Source organism: Heteronotia binoei, chromosome 2 (genome assembly GCF_032191835.1).
Source record: "Heteronotia binoei isolate CCM8104 ecotype False Entrance Well chromosome 2, APGP_CSIRO_Hbin_v1, whole genome shotgun sequence".
Lineage (NCBI taxonomy): Eukaryota > Metazoa > Chordata > Lepidosauria > Squamata > Gekkonidae > Heteronotia > Heteronotia binoei.
In genome coordinates, this window is record NC_083224.1 from 121,026,957 (window position 1) to 121,047,795 (window position 20,839).

The 20,839-nt window shown below is 38.6% G+C and overlaps 1 protein-coding gene across 7 annotated transcripts in view; it reads left to right on the forward strand.

Annotated features, from left to right (window-relative positions):
• Positions 1–20,839, forward strand: part of NFIA (nuclear factor I A) — a 933,690-nt gene that overhangs the window by 817,062 nt on the left and 95,789 nt on the right. For 4 of the 7 annotated variants that reach the window (XM_060231903.1, XM_060231904.1, XM_060231908.1 and 1 more), the window contains exon 7: positions 8,500–8,628. The exons of the other annotated variants lie outside the window; for them this stretch is intronic. In XM_060231903.1, the coding sequence (XP_060087886.1) occupies positions 8,500–8,628 (129 nt within the window). The remainder of the gene's footprint in view (positions 1–8,499; positions 8,629–20,839) is intronic. 7 annotated transcript variants of the gene reach the window in all.

Below are 20,839 nucleotides of genomic sequence, written 5' to 3' on the forward strand. Positions count from 1 at the left end.
AGGGCTGCCTCAGCAGGTGAGAGGCAAGGGCATGCCTGATTTCATATGTCTGCATAGATTCTGAGGGGGAGAAAAGATGCAAAGATTCCTGCAAGTTTCTTGTGGGTCTCCCCTTGTATTATCTACTTTTGGGCTTAATAGGATATATTTTATTTATTTATTTATTTGGTTCACTTATATTCCACCCTTTCCCAGACGGGCTCAGGGCGGATCACACTCACATAAAAACCAGTCACATATAATAAAATCAATAAATACAATTTAAAACAACAGCATTACATCAACATTAAATAGCAGAGACGTGAGGCACATAGTGCAACTTTAGGTGTAATCATTCAGTGGCCCAAATATAAAGATTCAGATGATAGATCACTGTGGGGGGGGGGAGCCGATGGTATAGGTAACAGAGTGGAGGACACCTGCCTGCCTCAACTAAACGCCTGGCGGAATAGCTCTGTCTTGCAGGTCCTGTGGAAGGGTAACAAATCCAGCAGGGCCCACACCTCCACCGGGAGCTGATTCCACCAAGTTGGGGCCAGGGCCAAAAATATTGGTATTCTGTTGCTGGTGTCCAGGGCTCTTTTGGTAGAAAAAGCTCAACAGGAACTCGTTTACATATTAGGCCACACCCCCTGTCATCACCATTTTTTCACACAGGGCTTTTTTGTAGAAAAAACCCAGCAGCAACTCATTTGCATATAGGCCACACCCCCTGACACCAAGCTAGCTGGAACTGTGTTCCTGTGCGTTCCTGCTAAAAAAAAAAGCCCTGCTGTTGTCATTTATTCCAGTTTATTGAACACTAGGTATCAAATTTCCTGGGTTGAAAATGGCTGCTGGTAGGGAGGAGAAAGCAGGGAAGGGCCACAATTTTTGCATAAATGAATTGCTGAATCCTACCTTTGGATCTGTGTGGTTGTGAATTTTTTTCCCCAGGGAAATTGGCAGACCAGTAATTCAGTTCAGTTCAGTCCAGTCCAGTTTACTTAGATACAAGATCAGCTCAAAAAGTATTAATAAAAACAATAAAAACTGTCATGTACAAAGCCAAGGTCAACAAAAGAGACTTATAAAAGCAGAGATTATGTATTTGCTTTCTGAAGCTTAGACTTTTTGGACCCAGTGGTAAAACATAAAATAAGTGGTTTTGGAAGGTGTGAGGAAAGAGTGCTAACAAGAAAGGGGTTGCACTGGAACAACTGTGAATCCTGTATTTGGCCCAAGTTGTTTTGTGATGTAGTATATTTACATAACTACTGATTTTGTAGCCAGTCTATAATATAAGGCAAAACTGTTCAATGACAGTGATATGATCCTGGAGGCTAATGTAATCAAGAAAAGATACTCAGTACTTTATGAGTTGATGTAGGTTCAGTTGTTTGGTCCAACATAGCTTGTCCCTTTATCCAAGAATTAACTCTTCAGGTCATTTTTCTGCTGTTTTTTTCCTACTAGGCTCATTCTTGTTATCCAAAATGAATTTTAACAGGGACAAATGTGAAGTTCTGCATTTAGGTAGGAAAAATCCAATGCATAATTATGGGGGGAGGGGTGGCTTCTCTTGGTACTGTGAGTGAAAAGGAACTAAGGGTCTGAGTGGATCAAACACTGAACATGAGTCAGCAGTGTGATGCTATAGCTAAAAGGGTAAATGTGATTTTGGGCTATATCAACGGATCACACAAAGTGATGGTATCGTTTTTCTCTGCTCTGGTTAGACCTTACCTGGAGTACTGTGTTCAGTTTTGGGCACCACAGTTTAAGAAGGATATAGATAAGTTTGAACATGTCTAGAGGGGGGCAACGAAGATGGTGAGGGGTTTGGAGACCCTATCCTGTGAGAAAAGACTGAAGGACCTGGGCACGTTTAGCCTGGAGAGGAGATGACTGAGAGGTGATATGATAACCATCTTCAAGTAATAGAAGGGCTGTCATATAGAGGATGGTGCAGAGTTGTTTTCTATGGCCCCAGAAGGTTGGATCAGAAACAACAGGATGAAATTAAATCAGAAGTTTTCAACTAAATATTAGGAAGAACTTCCTGACAGAGCATTTCCTCAGTATAACAGGTTTCCTCAGGAGGTGGTAGGCTCATTGGAGATTTTTCAACAGAGGTTATCTTGCTATCTGATAGCAATGCTGATTCTGTGACTTAAGCAGATCATGAGAAGGAGGGCAGGAAGGCAGGAAGTCCTTTTTGCTTGTGGCCCTTTGTTACACACCCAGAGAATGCTGTTCACTTTGGAGTCAGACAGCAATTTTTCTCCAGGCCAATTTGGTCAGTGACCTGGAGGATTGTTTTGCCATCCTCTTGGCATGGATCAGGTGTCACTGGGGGGGGATCATGTGTGTTGGGGGGGGATCATGTGTGTTGGGGGGGGGAGAGGTATTTGTGAGTTTCCTATACTGTGCAGGGTGTTAGACTAGATGACCCTGAAGGTCCCTTTCTACTCTATGATTCTGTAAAAGTGCTCAGAAATTTTTGTTCTTAGAAGAAAATGATGCACTTTAGGAAAAATCTTCTGAATTTAAGTCCCATGTGGCATTTTTTCTAAATGCAAAGCTATTATGTTCTTTCCAAATCATACATCACATCCATCTGCCCATCATTCAACTGTAAATGGAAACTACAGTCTTCTGATGCTGTGGTTATCAGAGAAATGGTACAGATAATAATATGGCAGTCTGTGCCTGGAGATCCTAAGATTGTCTGCCAGTCAGAAATTGTAGCTCTACTAGTATTTCCTCAATAAGGAAAGAACAGAAAACCATTCTGTCAATTATGTTTGCAGCTTCATGCTTTAATGATTGCAAAAAGTTGGAAGTCTCAGTCATCAACGATATTTTGGTATCATTAATTTTGGGAAATATATGTGATTGGAAGAATAATGAATATCCCATTTTTGAGGATAATACCAGGAATATTTACAATAACGGATATGATGAAATGTTGAGACCTATATTAAATTATTTCAAAAAGAATAATATCCTGCTGAACAGAAAATATTATAATGTTATGTTGAATTTATAATTATACTCCTTAAACTGAGAATAATAAGGGAAAAGAGCTCATTTTTGGAAAGGTATGGTTTTGTGTTAGTATTATATAATGAAGATTTATATAATAGGTATATTATTAGTTGAATTTTGTAGGTATATTATTATTTAAATATTGTTGGTTCATTTTATATATATCATATTATACATAAGTTCTTTTGATAATCAATAAAGTTCAAGGTTTTTTTATAAACCACAATTGTCTGATTTTTACCGTTAACATATTAAGGATCAACAGTGTAATCCTGAATGGAGTCACATTGAAGTAATGGTTTTTTAAAAGTGTAGCTCCATTTAGGATTGTATAGTTATTGTATCATCATGGGCCAGAATACTCTAGACCATGGGTAAAACTTCATACAACAATTTGCTTTTTAATTTTGTGGCTTAATGTGGCTACTGCCATGGGGTACAATAGGCCTTATTAAGTAATCCAATATAAACCATTTTATTATTAACGAAGGCACGCACTTAATTGTGTGGTGCCTCAGGAGGCGGTGCTCTCCCCGATGTTGTTCAACATCTACATGCACCCCCTTGCTCAGATTGCTTGGAGGTACAGGCTGGGCTGCCATCAGTACGCTGATGATACCCAGCTCTATCTGCTGATGAATGACTGGCCTGGCTCTGTCCCAGAAAATCGGGACCTGGCGCTGCAAGCTGTGGCAGGATGGCTTAGGCTGAGTCGATTGAAGCTGAATCCAATGAAGACAGAGGTCCTTTGCCTGAGTCGCGGCGTTCTGGGCAGGGAAATCCTCTTACCAGCATTTGACGGTGCGCCACTGACAATGGCACACAAGGTCAGAAGCTTAGGGGTGCTGCTGGAGCCTACCTTGACAATGGAGGTCCAGATAGCAGTCACTGCTAAATCCGCATTTTTCCATCTTAGGCGGGTGAGGCAGTTGGTCCCCTTCCTTGAGCATGGCGACCTGGCAACTGTGATCCATGCAACAGTCACCTCAAGACTGGACTACTGTAATGCCCTCTACTTGGGGCTACCCCTGTCTCAAATCCGGAAACTGCAGCTAATGCAGAATGCAGTGGCCAGGCTGCTATTGGGGCTTCCCAGGTGAGAGCACATACAGTCAGGGCTGTGGGAACTGCACTGGCTGCCAGTAGTATACCAGATTCGCTACAAGGTGCTGGTTATTACCTTTAAAGTCCTATATGGTCTAGGACCTGCCTACCTTAGGGACTGTCTCTCCCCACATGTTCCCCAGAGGGTACTTAGATCTGGATTCCAAAACCTATTAGCAATCCCCAGGCCGAGGGAGGCCAAACTAAAGACCACCAGAAAGAGAGAGAGCCTTCTCGATAGCAGCCCCCTACTGGTGGAACCAACTGCTGGAGGAAGTGAGGGCCTTGAGGGACCTTGCCCAGTTCCACAAGGACTGTAAGACCACTTTCTTCTGGTTGGCCTTTAACTGACTCTGAGCCTTGTACTGTAGGGAAATTTAAGAAATACTGTTGCCACTGAAATTATATAACATCAAGGATGATAGCACTGCATTGTTTTGCTTGTTTAAATTATTGAATGTTAAATTTTATAACATTGTTGTGTATTTTTGTTGTGGTTTTATGTTGTGAGCCACCCTGAGCCTGCTTCGGTGGGGTGGGATATAAAGTAAAGTAACCAGTAGCAGGATATTCACAGTAACTTGCCCATATTTGATTCTCCACTCTAAAACACAATTACATTGAAAACTTCAGAAAAAATTATAACTCCTTGGCCACATAAGGGATTTTTATGTTAATGTGTACCTTAATTGAACTAAACAATTTTTGCACATGCTGATGGACTATATCCCATGAAGCCTAGTTTCTTATAATTTGTTTCTTCTCCTCATATTGAGACACTTACAAGTAAGTAAGTGCCATAATTATTTAAATCCATGGAGGCCATCTGAACCCATTACCCAGAGTGATAGGCTAGTGCCTTACCCCTAGGATATGGGCTTTAGTGAGTGTGGCCATCTATCTGCCTTTGTATACCATCTAACCTTCTCCAGCCTCTGACAGTGTCATCCAAACCAAGCCTTCTTAGACTCCTACTCAGGTCAGATCAGTTACTCCCAGGGAAGTGTTCTTGGAATTGTACTGTGACAATATCTGCTATTATTAACAGAAGGTTTTTAAGGGCCAGAGAAATAAAAGAAAGTGTTTTCCTCCACTAGTGCTAGATATTTGGTTTAATCTTGTGCTTTGTTGCACAAGTCAGAATAAGTTTTTTAGTTATTTACATTTCATTCTTCAAGCATGCTAAGCAGTGCAAATGTCTTAAATTCAGTGGGATTTTTACTCAAAATACTAATCCCATCTATGAGTCCTCTCTTTGGTAGTTACTACTGCAGTATCCCAAACACTAATGGCTGCTTAACTGATGTAGGCTAAGACACCAAACCAGTTACAATTCCACCTTTAAAAAAATGTTGTATGGAAATTGAAGGGGGATATACTAGAAACAAGCAGTATATTTCAGGAATATTAATCACATGTATGGTACTAATGGAGTATTTCAATTTTATTTTTTAAATTGTTAAATGTTAGTTCCTTGTATTCTTAAAGATAGTATGACCTGGCTGTTCTCATTTTAAAAGCACTAGATTTGTTTGGCTTGTTCTGAGAACTCTTTTTTTCTTGCAGGCTATCTTCATACTTTTACTAACCCATTCAGAATATGTTTCAGTTCTGCTGCTCAGACCAAATACCATGCTAATGACTATAAAATGTAAATGTTTTGCAGCCCCTAACTTGCCCACTATTCTTTTCCCTTCTTAAAGAACAAAATATGCTTTCAGAAAATAGCAACTGGTTCCATTTTTGCTTCAGTCACATTTCCTCCATAGCATACAAATCAAAATTCCATCTTCAAAGCAATGACAAAACAGTCATGTTTTTTAATCTAATAGGTGCAACCATGTACAGTTAATTACCAACTTGTTACTGAATAAGGAAACAAGGATTATAAATTATACAAATACAGCCTTGTTAAATGCCATTTAAAATGTATATTTAATGTGTCCAAGAGGGTCTAGTATTTTAAATACTTGTAGTATTAAATAGCTTTTATACAAACTAGCTTTTATACAAACATTTGAAAGGTTCAAATCACTCCACATACATTATTAATACTTGCAACAGCCCTGCAAAATAAGCCAGTATTATGATCCCTGTGTTGCAATTAGTGGTCTGAGACCACCATTGTGGTAGGATAGGAATCAAGACATTTCTATCTCACTTTATTAGCCACCATGCTGCATCAGCTCTCATTGTTTGTGACTGAATTCCAGCCATGTAGACATTTAATGGTTTAACCAGTTAAGAAGGCCTTACAGAGAATAATAAAAGAGAGGTTGATGGTTCCCCTGCATGCATTAATGCTCCATTGGAACAGCACTGGGTAGAGTGTCATGGCTTTTGACTAGTTCACTCACTTCTGGCTTAAGTTTAAGGCAACTTTTGGTCCAGGAATCTTACATGGTATGAGCAGACTTCTCTGTACCTCTCCACTGTACTGATATAACCACCTAATCCAGTGATGTCAAACTCATTTGTTACAAGGGCCAGATCTGACATAAATGTCACATTGTTGGGCTGGGCCATGTGTGCCATAAAATGTAACACGAGGTACCAGAATATAAGTTTTTATAAAAGTCATTTCAAATGTCAAATGAATAGCAGGTGAATTATGATAGCAGGCTTGATTGGATTGGGTGTGATATGCAGAGGGGTAGTAGGCATGGCGATACCAACACTGGTAATGAAACAGGAAGCCTAGGTCTCAATTCCATCCAGGAGAATTCAGTCATGGAGGATGCAAAGAATAAATGGACATACATCTGAATTTAGAATCCACAACATTCAGTTGCTGGCCTACGAATAGTGTTTTTACAAAGGAATTTCAAAGGAATATTAGAAAGAGAGACTGTTGAATTGCAATTGATATTGAAGCTCAAGCTGATGCATCCTCCAGGACTGAAATGAAAGCTAGTTTTTCTCATTACCAGTGTGTTATTATCATTTGGCATCTGAAATCACTCCATTCTCCAACATATAGGGACAAATCTAAGTGTTCTAATTCCTTATCAAATTTTTTTTGAAAGAATATAAATCCAGATAAGAATCAAATCCTTAAAAAAACTTTTCAGAATAAGCCAAAATAATTCCCTCAGTGTACATCGTGCTTGTCAGAAGAATCTGTCCACCCACCCTCCCTTCCTCTCTCTCTCCAAAGAAGAGTGCTTGCACACAGAAGCTTATACCTGGAATAAAACATTGTTGTCTTGAAGCTGCCATGGGACTCTCCATTGGGGAGGGGAGGGGAAGGAGGAGAGGGAGAGACTTGTCTTTGTATCTTTCCCACACAAAGTAGGAAGCAGCCACAGAGTTCTGTGGGTGGGTGGGTGGGTATGGGTGTGTAGACGAAGGGGGAGGCAAGAGGCAGGAAGCAAAGAGCCACCGAGGGAACTGGGAGAAAAGCAAGTAATGGTGTGACTGCAGCAGCAGCACAGATAAAGGAAGCAGGAGAAGGAAGTTGCTTGGGGAATAGATTTGAGACCTGCATGGGGCATATCAGCCCTGCAGACCGCATGTTTGACACCCTGATCTAATCTATACATTATTAATGACTCTATTTACACAGGAGGATGGTGCTAATACTACCAGAAAGATTTTATGGGGAAATCTCTTTCAGTAGTTATTTTATTAAAGAAAACGATGATGTTTGTGTGTATATATATAATTGAGCTTTGTTAAAAGGTTCTAAATGAACTTTTCTTCCTTATCAAAAAAGGAGACTGTAACTCAAAAGTTTATTAATGCTGAAATATGTGGAACTCTTCAAACTAGTCAGTCTACATACTCCAGTTGGCTAAATACTTTCAATACATATTGCCCATCCCTTTCTTCTGAAGTGTAGATTTTTGCAGCTCAGTCTCATTCAAAGACATTAATAGGAGCAGCAACATTGGCAACAAGGTAAATGGCCATTCTTGTAGTCCAGTCGCTGGAGTCCAGAATGCTGAATTTATCCTTAGCCTATTTAATCTCCATACAGAGAGTACAGGCTAAATTTCTTAAAGATACATCTTTAGATCTCTTAAGGATGCAAAAACTTGACTTTTGCATCTATTACAGGCTGATAAATTGTACATGATCCAATTTAATATCATAATATTAGTAGTAACATACCAACAAGTGGCAATCAGAGGTTTTAAAAAGGCAATATTGCTGTGCTTTATATATTCATTTAAGCCAACTTTGATCACCCTTTGCCCCCCAAAACAATCATAAATAAAACTGAGCCTTCAAGCTTGCTGTTGTATGCAGTTTAATTTGTCCTTTAAGTTTATCTATCTGCCTTCGCACCCACTTTCACAATGCATAGGCTGTTGTTCCATGACCTAGCATTATTAAATTGCACTTATCAATCATTCTTGCCAGGGATGCCATCACCAACTACATTAAAGAAGTCAGAGAAGTCTGGTTTCAGCAGTCCCTCGCCTTCGCAGACCTCCTCCCTTGGAACAGCATTCACACAGCATCATCGACCTGTCATTACAGGACCCAGAGGTGAGGCCTTACCCAAAGGCACTAGTTATCTGGTAGTTTAACCATGGAGTCCCAAACCATTAATTTCTGCACAGGGAAAGAGAACATTGCTGTTTTATACAGGAAAGGGGGGGGGGGGAGTTGCTCGTTGGATTTGAGCATTTAAATAGGGGGTTGCATTGCCAAGTATTTCAGAGAGGAAAGTGACTAGTTTTCAAACCAGTGTTGATGATGTTTTAATATATTTAGTTGGGAATAAGTATGATGAATTCATTGTGTCTGGTTAACCAAAGAGCCTTTCATTTTGTTGCTGTATCTCTTTAATTGTTCAACACGCCTGGTTTTACATTACATACAATTTTTCATTTAATGTATAGGTTGAATAGCACCGGAGGGCCTGGCCTCATTCATTAGCTTTTCAAGTTGCAGATGATCTATTGTAGCCTATTGATTTCCACCACAAATGGTTTTACAGATAAAATGAAGCAAGTCCATCGTTTTCATGGGCCAGATAATTGGGTTGGAAGAGATCTCCAAGTTTTGGCCAAAATATTAAAATGCACCTTTATTGATTTTCAAAAGACATGCTGAGAAAGGCATGTATGTGCTTTGGAGAAAGAATAATCACATGTACAGTATTTGTTTCTCAGATACTTATAATCTATTTTTGCACCCAGGAATTTTAAATAGTCTTCCAGTCTTAATAGCTTTTCTCTAATAAAGTTACACAAAATGGATACTTGTGAGAGAATTATGTGTCTTCCTGTAGTGTGCTAATTGTTTAAGTATAAATGGCTTGCTAGGCATTAATACTTGGATAGGAAAGGATGCTCTATTTTCATTAGTCTTGCTGTACTCCTAAATATACCACCATAATCCAGGGAGCTGCCCTGTTTTAAATATTTTATTCATTTTTAAACAGAGGTAAGGAAGGAAAGGGGGAAAAGGAAAAAGGAAAAAGGAAAGAAAAAAGTTTGCTATTACATTTCTGCATTGCTCAGATACAAATATTACTTCAGCAAAGCCCATATATCAAATAGAGGAAAAGCCAGTAACTGTAAGTCATAAAACAGCTTCACATGATCTATAAGCAACATCTTAAAACAAGTATAAATCAATCAAATTAATTAGCTTCTTTTTACAAATATTGCATAGAGCAAACAGCGTTATGTCTGTGTATCAAACCATATATAAAAAGGATTCCAATTTTTTTTTCTCTCTTATATACTACTGTCTTTTAATAAAGATGAAAATGTATCCAGTTCAGTTGTTTCTAGTATTGTTTCAAACAGTTCTTGGTGGTGGGGGGGGGGGGTGGCATTTCTGGGTGCTTCCAGTTCTTTGCAATTAAAATTCTTGCTGCAGTGTTTGCTCGAAAACAATGCATTATTTCCTTTGGATAGTCTTTTGGGGAAATGTTAAATAAAAATAATTGTGGTTTGAATTGAACTTGTGTTTCAGTATCTTTTGCAATATTCCATGGACCATTTCCCAATATTTTTTCACAACATCACAGGACCACCATACATGATAAAACATTCCCATTTGACAATTACATTTTCAACACTTAGTAGATACATTAGCATAAATCTTTGACAGTTTTTTTCAGGTGTCATATACAATCTATAGAAAATTTTATACAGATTTTCTTTAAAATTAACACATCTAGTCATTTTTATGTTAAACTTCCACAGTGCTTCCCAAACATCCATGTCAATATTATGGCCTATATTTTGAGTTCATTTAATCATACAGTCTTTTACAATTTCATCTTGCATTTTCATTTGCAACAATAAAGAGTATATTTTCTTAATCAATTTCTCATTTGGACCATGTATTATTTTATCAAACCCACTTTGTTTGCTAGAAAAACCCACTTATTTATCTTTGGCATATCTAGAATCAGTTTGTAGTCTCAACCACCAATCCAAAATCACGCTCTGAGATTTGAGTTCTTCATTGGATTTTAAAGTGCCATTGTTTTTCAAAAGTTCTTCATATCATAAAATCATATCTTGAGATAGTAAGGTTGGTTGAACAAAAGCTTCTACTGGTGAAACCCACCTTGGAATCTTTTGATATATTTGTGGTTTCAGCCATGACCATGTTGTGTAAAGATATTTTCTCAGTAAATGGTTTTTAAAATAGCTATGACCTTCCATTTTTTGATACCAAAGATATGCATGCCACCCCAAGGTGAGATCAGAGCCTAATAATAAAAGTCTGTTGTCTTTAAGTAGAGTCCATTCCCTTACCCAGGTCAGTACACAAGCTTTATAATATATATGCCAGTCAAATAAAGCAAACCCTGCTCTCTCTTTAAGAACATAAGAGAAGCCATGTTGGATCAGGTCAATGACCTATCCAGTCCAACACTCTGTGTCACACAGTGGCCAAAAAACCCAAGTGCCATCAGGAGGTCCACCAGTGGGGCCAGGACACTAGAAGCCCTCCCACTGTGCCACCCCCCAAGCACCAAGAATACAGAGCATCACTTCTCCAGACAAAGAGTTCCAACAATATACTGTGGCTAATAGCCACTGATGGACCTCTGCTACATATACTTGAATCCCTTCTTGAAGCTGTCTATGCTTGTAGCCATCACCACCTCCTGTGGCAGTGAATTCCATGTGTTAATCACCCTTTGGGTGAAGAATTACTTCCTTTTATCAGTTCTAACCCAACTGCTCAGCAATTTCATAGAATGTCCACGAGTTCTTCTCTATCCCATGAATAATCTCGTAAACCTCTATCACGTCACCCCTCTGTCGCCATTTCTCCAAGCTAAAGAGCCCCAAGCATTTTAACCTTTCTTCATAGGGAAAGTGTTCCAACCCTTAATGTCAAGCATGCGGTTTTAAGGACGAGTCAAGTTTGATACAAAACTACGTTTATTGATAGACCGATACCTTCAGTATAACAGATTCTTGAGAGTGATGCTAAAGATACATTGATACAATACTTTTAAGGCATACTTCAAAAGGATTCCAAAAGGTGGGGGTGAGGGATGTGCTCTCACACATAAACGATCATAAATGTCTACATTCTCATGGCGTTATCAGGACTCTGTCCTTGCTTTCCCCAGATGTGTCACACTTCCTAACAGGAATGTATGGGAAGGTACTGATTACTCTTTCTCAAGTTAGTTTCATTTCTCTCTACTTCTACTTTGCAAGCAATAAAGTAGGAGGGGGGAGGGGGAAAGAATAACAGAGTTAACAGACCTTGGTCCTCCATAATATTTCACAGGCCAGCTTTATGGAGGACCCTAAAACAATCAATTACCAATGGAATTCTAGCATGCTTGACACTTTAATCATTCTAGTTGCCCTTTTCTGAGCTTTTTCCAATACTATAAAATATTTTTTGAGGTGTGGTGACCAGAATTGAACACAGTATTCCAAATGAGGCCACACCATTGATTTATACAGGGGCATTATGATACTTGCTGATTAGTTTTCAATTCCCTTCCTAATAATTCCCAGCATGGTGTTGGCCTTTTTTATTGCAATCGCACACTGACTTAGAGCCTTGCAAAGCTTTCAGTTTCGTTCTTGGTTTTTTAGTTTTCCCAAATGAATGCTGTAGTTAGTTTGTTTAATCCTTACATTTAAGGCTTTCCAGGCTTCAAGATCCTTTTAACTTCCATAAGCAGTTTGTCATAATTGTCAGCCTTCAAATTGCTGCATTTGTTTGTTAAATATATACCCAGATATTTATCTCTCTTTTCAAAAGTAAAACCTGATTTTTCTTGCAGGACATTTATTTGGTCTTTTGACGTATTTTTTGTTATAATTTTTTTTGGTAGTTGATTTTCAAGTCAGCTACTTCACCAAATTGTTCCAATTTTCTTTTCAAATAGTCGATTGAATCCAAGAGTCATTCTTGTACAAATACTAAGTCATTTGCAAAAGCTTGTAGTTTGTATCATTCACCTCTAATCATTGTTCCTCTAATATTTTCATCTTCAATAACTTGATTGTTTAACAGTTCCAAGGTGAGAATAAATAAGAGAGGAGATAAGGGACATCTTTGTCATGTTCCTTTTTGAATCTCCATGTGTTGGTTAAATCACCATGTACTATTACTTTTGCGCTTTGATTAAAGTAAATAGCTTGTATCATTTTTAAAAAGTCACACCACAGTCCATTTCTTTCAGTTGTTGTAGCATAAACTGTAGCAATTGTAGCAACTGATGCTGTCAAAAGCTTTCTCTGCATCTATGAAGATTAATGCCAATTGCTTCTTTGGATGGGTTTCATAATATTCTAGTATATTGCATATTGTTTTGACATTGCTATTCAGATGTCTTCTTGCTAAAATACCAGCTTGGTCTTGGTGGATAATCTCTGATAAAGACGTTGTGCCAAAATTGTTACAAAAATTTTATAATCCACATTTAACAATGATATAGGTCTGTAATTTTTTATATCCTTTAACTCTGTACCTTCCCTAGGAATCAAGGAAATGGTAGGTTCTTGCAAAGAGATTGGTATCTCAGCTTCATCACATATACTATCTAAGAGTCAAAGAATCTTCAAATGCCTTATAAAACTCTGCTAGTAATCCATCTGGACCAGGGGCCTTCTCCTTCTTTTGCGCAGCAGTCGTCTTGACTTCTTCCTTCATTGTTATGGGATCATTTAAAATTTTCTTCTGTAAAGTTTTTCAAGTTGTTCTGTTAAGTATAACTCTCTTGCGTGATTTCGGAAATCTCATTACGTTTGAATAAATTTTAATAAAATTATTCCACTATATTTTTCATTTCTTGTCTAGTACATTTTTCTATGTTGCCTTCTCCTCTAAGGGCTTGAATGGTCCTTTTCGCATTTTCTTTCTCCAGTTTATATGGAAGCCATATTCCAGGTTAATTGGCATTTTCAAAGTAATTTTCTTTGGCAAATATTAATTTTCTTTCTACTTCTTCCAGCAGTAACAGATTGAGTTGATGTTGTAACATCTTTACCTTATTAATTCTATCTTTGTAGGTTGCTGCTTGAAGTTATCCTCGTTGGTCTTTATTTGATCAGTTTTTATTATTTATTTATTTATTTAGCAGATTTATATTCTGCCTTTTCTCATAGGCAGGCTCAGGGTGGATTACAGACAAAATACATGACAATTAAAACCCAATTAAAATAATAATAAAAAAATATCAAGATGAAACAATAAGGTGATGTGGGCGTAGTTAAGAGAGCCAGTTTGGTGTAGTGGTTAAGTGTGTGGATTCTTATCTGGGAGAACCGGGTTTGATTCCCCACTCCTCCACTTGCACCTGCTGGAATGGCCTTGGGTTAGCCATAGCCCTGGCAGAGGTTGTCCTTGAAAGGGCAGCTGCTGTAAGAGCTCTCTTAGCCCCACCCACCTCACAGAGTGTCTGTTGTGGGGGAGGAAGGTAAAGGAGATTGTGAGCCGCTCTGAGACTCTTCAGAGTGAAGGGCAGGATATAAATCCAATATCTTCTTCTTCTTCTTAAATGTTGACTAAATTTTACTCTTTCTTCCTTTTGTTTTGCCATATGTCTGATTGCTAAGCCTCTAAAATAAGCTTTACTTGCATCCCACACAACTTGTATTTTCACCTCTTGAATTATATTTTGCTTGAAGAATCCTTCCAATTCCTTATTAGTATTTTGAAGAAAATCTTTATCTTTCAAAAGTTGGGTATTTAAGCGCCATCTAATTTGGTGGGGGGGTTCATTCAATTTCAGAGTTAATGGGCTATGATCTGAAATAACTCTTGGGTGAATTTCAACTTCATCTAATTCTTTCATCAGGCCAATAGACATCCAACACCTATCTATTCTTGACCAAGATTGATGTCTGGAAGAATAAAAAGTTAAGTCTCTTGAAACTGGAAATCTTGTACTTGTATCCACTAAATTTAGCTCCTCAACCACTTTGAAGAAATTCATGGGTAACAAAAAGCCTTTAGACTTCGTTTGTTTTGATTTTTTTTGTCAATAACTTTATTCAAAACTGCATTGAAGTTGTCAATTATACAATGCCCATTAACTTCCAGAAAGCTTTTGATAAAGTTCCTCATCAAAGGCTCCTTAGTAAGCTCGAGAGACATAGAATAAAAGGACAGGTCCTCTTGTGGATCAAAAACTGGCTAATTAATAGGAAGCAAAGAGTGAGTATAAATGGGCAGTCTTCGCAGTAAAGGACAGTAAGCAGTGGGGTGCTGCAGGACTCAGTACTGGGTCCCATGCTCTTTAACTTGTTCATTAATGATTTAGAGTTGGGAGTAAGCAGTGAAGTGGCCAAGTTTGCAGATGGCACTAAATTGTTCAGGGTGATGAGAACCAGAGAGGATTGTGAGGCACTCCAAAGGGATCTGTTGAGGCTGGGTGAGTGGGCGTCAACGTGGCAGATGACGTTCAGTGTGGCCAAATGCAAAGTAATGCACATTGGGGCCAAGAATCCCAGCTACAAATGCAAGTTGATGGGGTGTGAACTGGCAGAGATTGACCAAGAGAGAGATCTTGGGGTCGTGGTAGAGAACTCACTGAAAATGTCAAGACAGTGTGCGATTGCAATAAAAAAGGCCAACGCCGTTCTGGGAATTATTAGGAAGAGAATTGAAAACAAATCAGCCAGCATCATAATGCCCTTGTATAAATCGAAGGTGCTATCTCATTTGGAATACTGTGTACAATTCTGGTCACCGCACCTCAAAATGAATATTATAAAATTGGGAAGAAAAGTCCAGAAAAGAGCAACTAGAATGATTAAAGGTTTGGAACACTTTCCCTATGAAGAAAGGTTAAAATGCTTGGGGCTTTTAGCTTGGAGAAACATCAACTGCAGGGTGACATGATAGAGGTTTACAAGATTATGCATGGGATGGATAAAGTAGAGAAAGAAGTATTTTTCTCCCTTTCTCACAATACAATGGGCATTCAATGAAATTGCTGAGCAGTCAGGTTAAAACGGATAAAAGGAAGTACTTCTTCACCCAAAGGGTGATTAACACATGGAATTCACTGCCACAGGAGGTGGTGGCGGCTACAAGCATAGCCAGCTTCAAGAGAGGATTGGATAAAAATATGGAGCAGAAGTCCATCAGTGGCTATTAGCCACAGTGTGTGTGTGTGTGTGTGTGTGTGTAGGCCACTGTGTGACAGAGTGTTGGACTGGATGGGCCATTGGCCTGATCCAACACGGCTTCTCTTATGTTCTTAGTGTTCTGAATAGTCAAAATTTACCGAGCTCTGATGCAGTTTCCTAAAAAAAAGTTATCTTGATGTTCATTAGGTACACAAATATTTGCTAGGATTTTTTCCCATCTACAGTAATTTCTACGAACAGCATTCTTCCATCTTCCAAAGAAAAGAGCATTTTGGGATCCAATTTATCTTTTATATTTACAGCCAGACCTCTTTTCTTCTGTTTTAAGTCAGAGGCAAAACATGAGCTCCCTACCTTTTTGTTTTGAGAAGTTGTTGATCTTTTGGAATTATGTGATTTTCTTGTAAACAAATTACATCCACTTTAAACTTAGACAATTGTGCAAAGATTTTTCTTTTTTTATAGGATAATTAAGTCCATTAACATTAAGTGAGAGGATTTTTTATTACTATTTTCTTCTTTTTCTTTGCTCAGAATCTGGTTCTATATAATTTCACTTCTTGAGTTTGTTCCTCTTCTGAGGATTCTTCTTGTGAAGAGGTGTCTTGGGCCTCTTCCTTGGCATCAGTTTTACACCATATTCTTCCACAAAATTTTCAACTTTGAGTATTGGAAAAGGAAAGGTCCCCTGTGCAAGCACCAGTCGTTTCTGACTCTGGGGTGACGTTGCTTTCACAATGTTTTCACAGCAGACTTTTTACGGGGTGGTTTGCCATTGCCTTCTCCAGTCATCTAGACTTTCCCCCCAGCAAGCTGGGTACTCATTTTACCAACCTCAGGAGGATGGAAGGCTGAGTCAATCTCGAGCTGGCTACCTGAAAACCCAGCTTCCACTGGGGATCGAACTCAGGTCATGAGCAGAGCTTAGGATTGCAGTACTGCAGCTTTAACACTCTGCACCACAGGGCTCTTCTTTTGAGTATTGAGCTAATCCTAAAACTTTTATCTTCATAAGTAAAGATAAGCCCTTCAGAGGTCAGCCAGATATAAGTAATAGCATTTTCTCTCAGTAGAGATGCCAATGTGTAATACTCTCTTCTTCTCTGTCTCATCTGCCATGGAACTTACTTAAGAATTTTCACAATGTCTCCTCCTATTGTTATAGGTTGATCCTAGTATGTTTAAGAACTGAATCTCTCACCATTTTTTTGTATATTTGACGTGTATTTCCCTTGGTAACAAGTTTATACATGCAAAAGCAGAAGAAACACGATATACTAAATCTGTTTCTCTTTCCACTTTCAGAGGCTCAATCTGCAATATTTGTGTTAAAGATTCATTTATTAACTTAAGTCTTCAGATTTATCTTCTGATATATTCTGAAACCTTAACATGTATGCCACCCTATCCATTTCCATCTTCAATAACTGATCTTCTAAAGTATTTTGTTTTTTCTCTACATCTTCCACTTTATCGTTTGTGGCTGTCATCTTGAGGTCTAAGGCCTTCAATGCTTGGTTGGTTTCTAAAGTTTGTTTTCTGTTCTCTGCTAACACTTTTTGAAAATCATCCATTTTATCCCCCAAGCTTGCTACCTTGTCGTGTAATGGCTGTGATAATGGTATTTTAAAATTCTTATAAATCTTCCTGTATACCAGTCACTCCAGATTTTGCTGGCCCTGTGGGTAGGCTTGGGGAGGGGGAGGGGAGTGAGTTTCTTGTCTGCCATCTTATTCATCTTAGCACAAGATACCTTAGTCAATAATGCAGCCTATAATTTTCAAATGTCAATATCACCAGTTTGTTCTAAATCAGTTGTACAATATACCTCAATGTTTTCCTAAAATTGTTTAAGAACAACATGTTCTAGTTCAGGGATGGCCAATGGTAGCTCTTCAGATGGTTTTTGCCTACAACTCCCATCAGCCCCAGCCATTGGCCATGCTGACTGGGGCTGATGGGAGTTGTAGGCAAAAAACATCTGGAGAGCTACCGTTGGCCACCCCTGTTCTAGTTAATGACAACAACTTCTCCACAAGAAAGATAAACACACTTACCAAACCATAACAATTCTATGTTTTCAGGAAGAAACTCTAAACCCAAATGATAATCAGTATTATTAGCTGAAACAGAAAGAGATTCTCACCCCCCCCCCTTCTTCCAAACTGAAAGTTCAACATGCACTGTTCCCTTAGAGTTCATCAGTATAGTTCTCTAAATTGGTGGTAGTCAAAAGTTTTAAGAGTCCATAGGTGTAACAAATTTCTTCAACACCTTAAGGTGTGTTCAATCATAGATGCAAAAGAGAATGTTCCCCAAAGTCCACACTGTTATAATCCTCCAGTTTAAAAGGTAATCACTGCAATTAAGTGTTATAATCCAATAAATCTCAGATCTCAGCAAATCTTTAAAACCAAAACAGGAAGTGACCAAATTTTCTAAGGACAAAGTCAAAATAAATTGTAACTCCAAAGGAAAAAAATACAGGAAATAATCCACTTAAGCCAAATACGTCTGTTTTCATTCCATATAGCTATTAGATCCCAATGCAATTCAGATCGAAATAAGGAAAGTGTGATTTACAATCAAAGGTGAATGAAAGTGCAAGCTAAATCCAGCTAAGTCCAGCAGAAGTGCTTTAAAGAAATTACAGCTGTTTAGGTGTTCACCTCTTAAACCATTTAAAAATTGCGATCAGAGTGGCGGAACATAGGGGCAACAGGGAGCTTACGGATCTGACTGCCATTGAAATCATTGGCTCCCATGAAGCCTCCTGCATCCAGAGACCCTCTCTTGGGTCTCTGTTTGGGTTCCCTGTACAAGGGACCGCTCCTACTGTGTGATTCAGGGGGTCACCAAAGCTGCACTCTGCAATCTACCCCTGATTGCGAGGCATCAAAACCTGATTATAGCATTGATATGTAAGATCTCACCACTGAAACTCTGCTGATTGCCTTAAATAAATTTCATTATAAAAGCATGCAGGAATTATTCAGTTGGAGTTTTGGAGACTGGATAGAGTGATTTTTTTCTAATCACATAACCAGTTGCTTGGAGGCTAACATGCATTTTAGAATGATAGATAATAGCAAGGTATTCTTAGCATTAGAGTTATATTAGCATATTCTAACCTCTCCAGCCTTACACTTTCCCTGATGTGACTGTACTAGGGATTACATTTTATTAACCAATGCAGCATCTTATGCAGAACAGGCACAGGGAGGGATGTCCAGTTGTACTCCATGATGTCTGTCTACATAATAATATTGCTTCTGGGGAGTCCTAAGAGTGTCATATTAGAGGGCAATAGTAACTCAGTTTCATAACCTTTGAGTTCTTATAAAACTTCAGCCCACCCCTGCCATCACCATGATAGCAGAAAGTTGCAACCACAGGCAAGGTACAGAAACAGTATCCAACTTTGCAGCAAAAGGACATGACATCACAGGGCTGGAACTTGCCATCTAGTACCTGGTCCTTTACAGCAAAGTATAGTATTGGGCCATTATCTTTCATGTGTACAGGGAAGACTTCTTGGGTAATAGGATTTGTTCAGTAAATATCCCATAATGCTTCTTTCCCCCCAGAATTTGTTTTCAAAATACATCATAACTCTAAGCAACCTATATGTGTCCCTATAACAAAACTGTAAACTATTATTCCGAAGCATCTATAGAATATATCAGGGGTGGCCAACGTAGCTCTCCAGATGTTTTTTGCCTACAACTCCCATCAGCCCCAGCCAGCATGGCCAATGGCTTGGGCTGATGGGAGTTGTAGGCAAAAAAACATCTGGAGAGCTACCATTGGCCACCCCTGGAATATATAAAGAACCCTTTTCAAAGTATTACTTTGTAAGTTTTTTTTTTATTCCAAAGGGTGATTGCAATGGTCAGTCTTAATTTAAACCCTAGATTGGCTGAGAAATACAGCTGCCTTTTGCTGTTTTCCATCCCTGAAATTCTTGTAAGTGAAAGTCATCTACTTATTCTTGTACTGGTGGATTTGGACTTGGCTCTTCATTGTCTCTCTGTGAACAGTCTGATTCAGCAACTGAGAACAAGGCACAGCCTAGGTTGCTGTTACATAGGTGCAAGTGAAACCATCTTGTGAATATCAATAATAGTTTTGACTCAAGGAAAGTTACTGTTTGCTTGCTTTGATATTTTAAGTCACTGCTCAATCAAAGGGTTCTGTGTCAACTTATAACATGAAAACAATATAAATAAATTAAAACAACATGCGCTTGCATTTCTGCTTTGCCTGCACTGATTTCATAAGACCTCACAAATTCTCCATCTGACAACCAGCTTGCATGTTTGGTGGTTTGGTTTTTAAATGCTGAGTATGGGTGCCAGAGAATGTTTTCATTTTAAGTTAGCACCCATCTTAGGGGGAGTTGACATGGTCTCAAAACCTGCCTAAGATTTTGAGGTATTCCATGTATTGATTGGCATTTTAGAAGGCATGCCTCATATTTTAGCAGATAACAGAAAGGGGAATATTTTCTCCCAAGAGAAACCAAGCCAAAGTACTTTCATTTGTCTTTCATAACCCTCTTATCTCCCAGCTGGTTCACCCTTTCCTGTTTCATTCTCAACCATTGAGATTGTAAATTTGAGTCAGAGACCTGTAAATTTGAGTCAGAGACCATAAAACAATATAGGTATATGTTTATTAATAGGCATATTAATAAACATAAAGCATTTAGTCTGTATGTTTAGCCTAAATGGTTGCAGATGGTTGAGATGTACATGAAAACACTTTACTGCTAATAGTTTTGAGATCTGTACAAAATTACCTGGCAATCTAGCATTTTCAGATTTATCAGCCCAGCTTTGCCCTTCAGTGTGTGCCTTTTGTTTGCAAGGCTCCAGATGCATGAACAAGACTCCACAATAGGATATTACTGCTGCAATGAATTTCGCTGAATGAAACAGCAGGAAAGCCACAGTTCTTACATAAAGGAGCAAGGCAAAGACTTAAGCAAACACCTGTGCTGTAAATAGCTGCATGTGAAAATCTCAGCCCCTAGGTGGTGCTGCTGTGGGTATTCATCACAGCTCTGATGTAGACAGCTGAAAAAGATCGGCTGGCAAACGTGTCAGATGACTGAATGTACCAGTCCTGTGTTTTGGCAATTAGTTTTGCTGTCATTA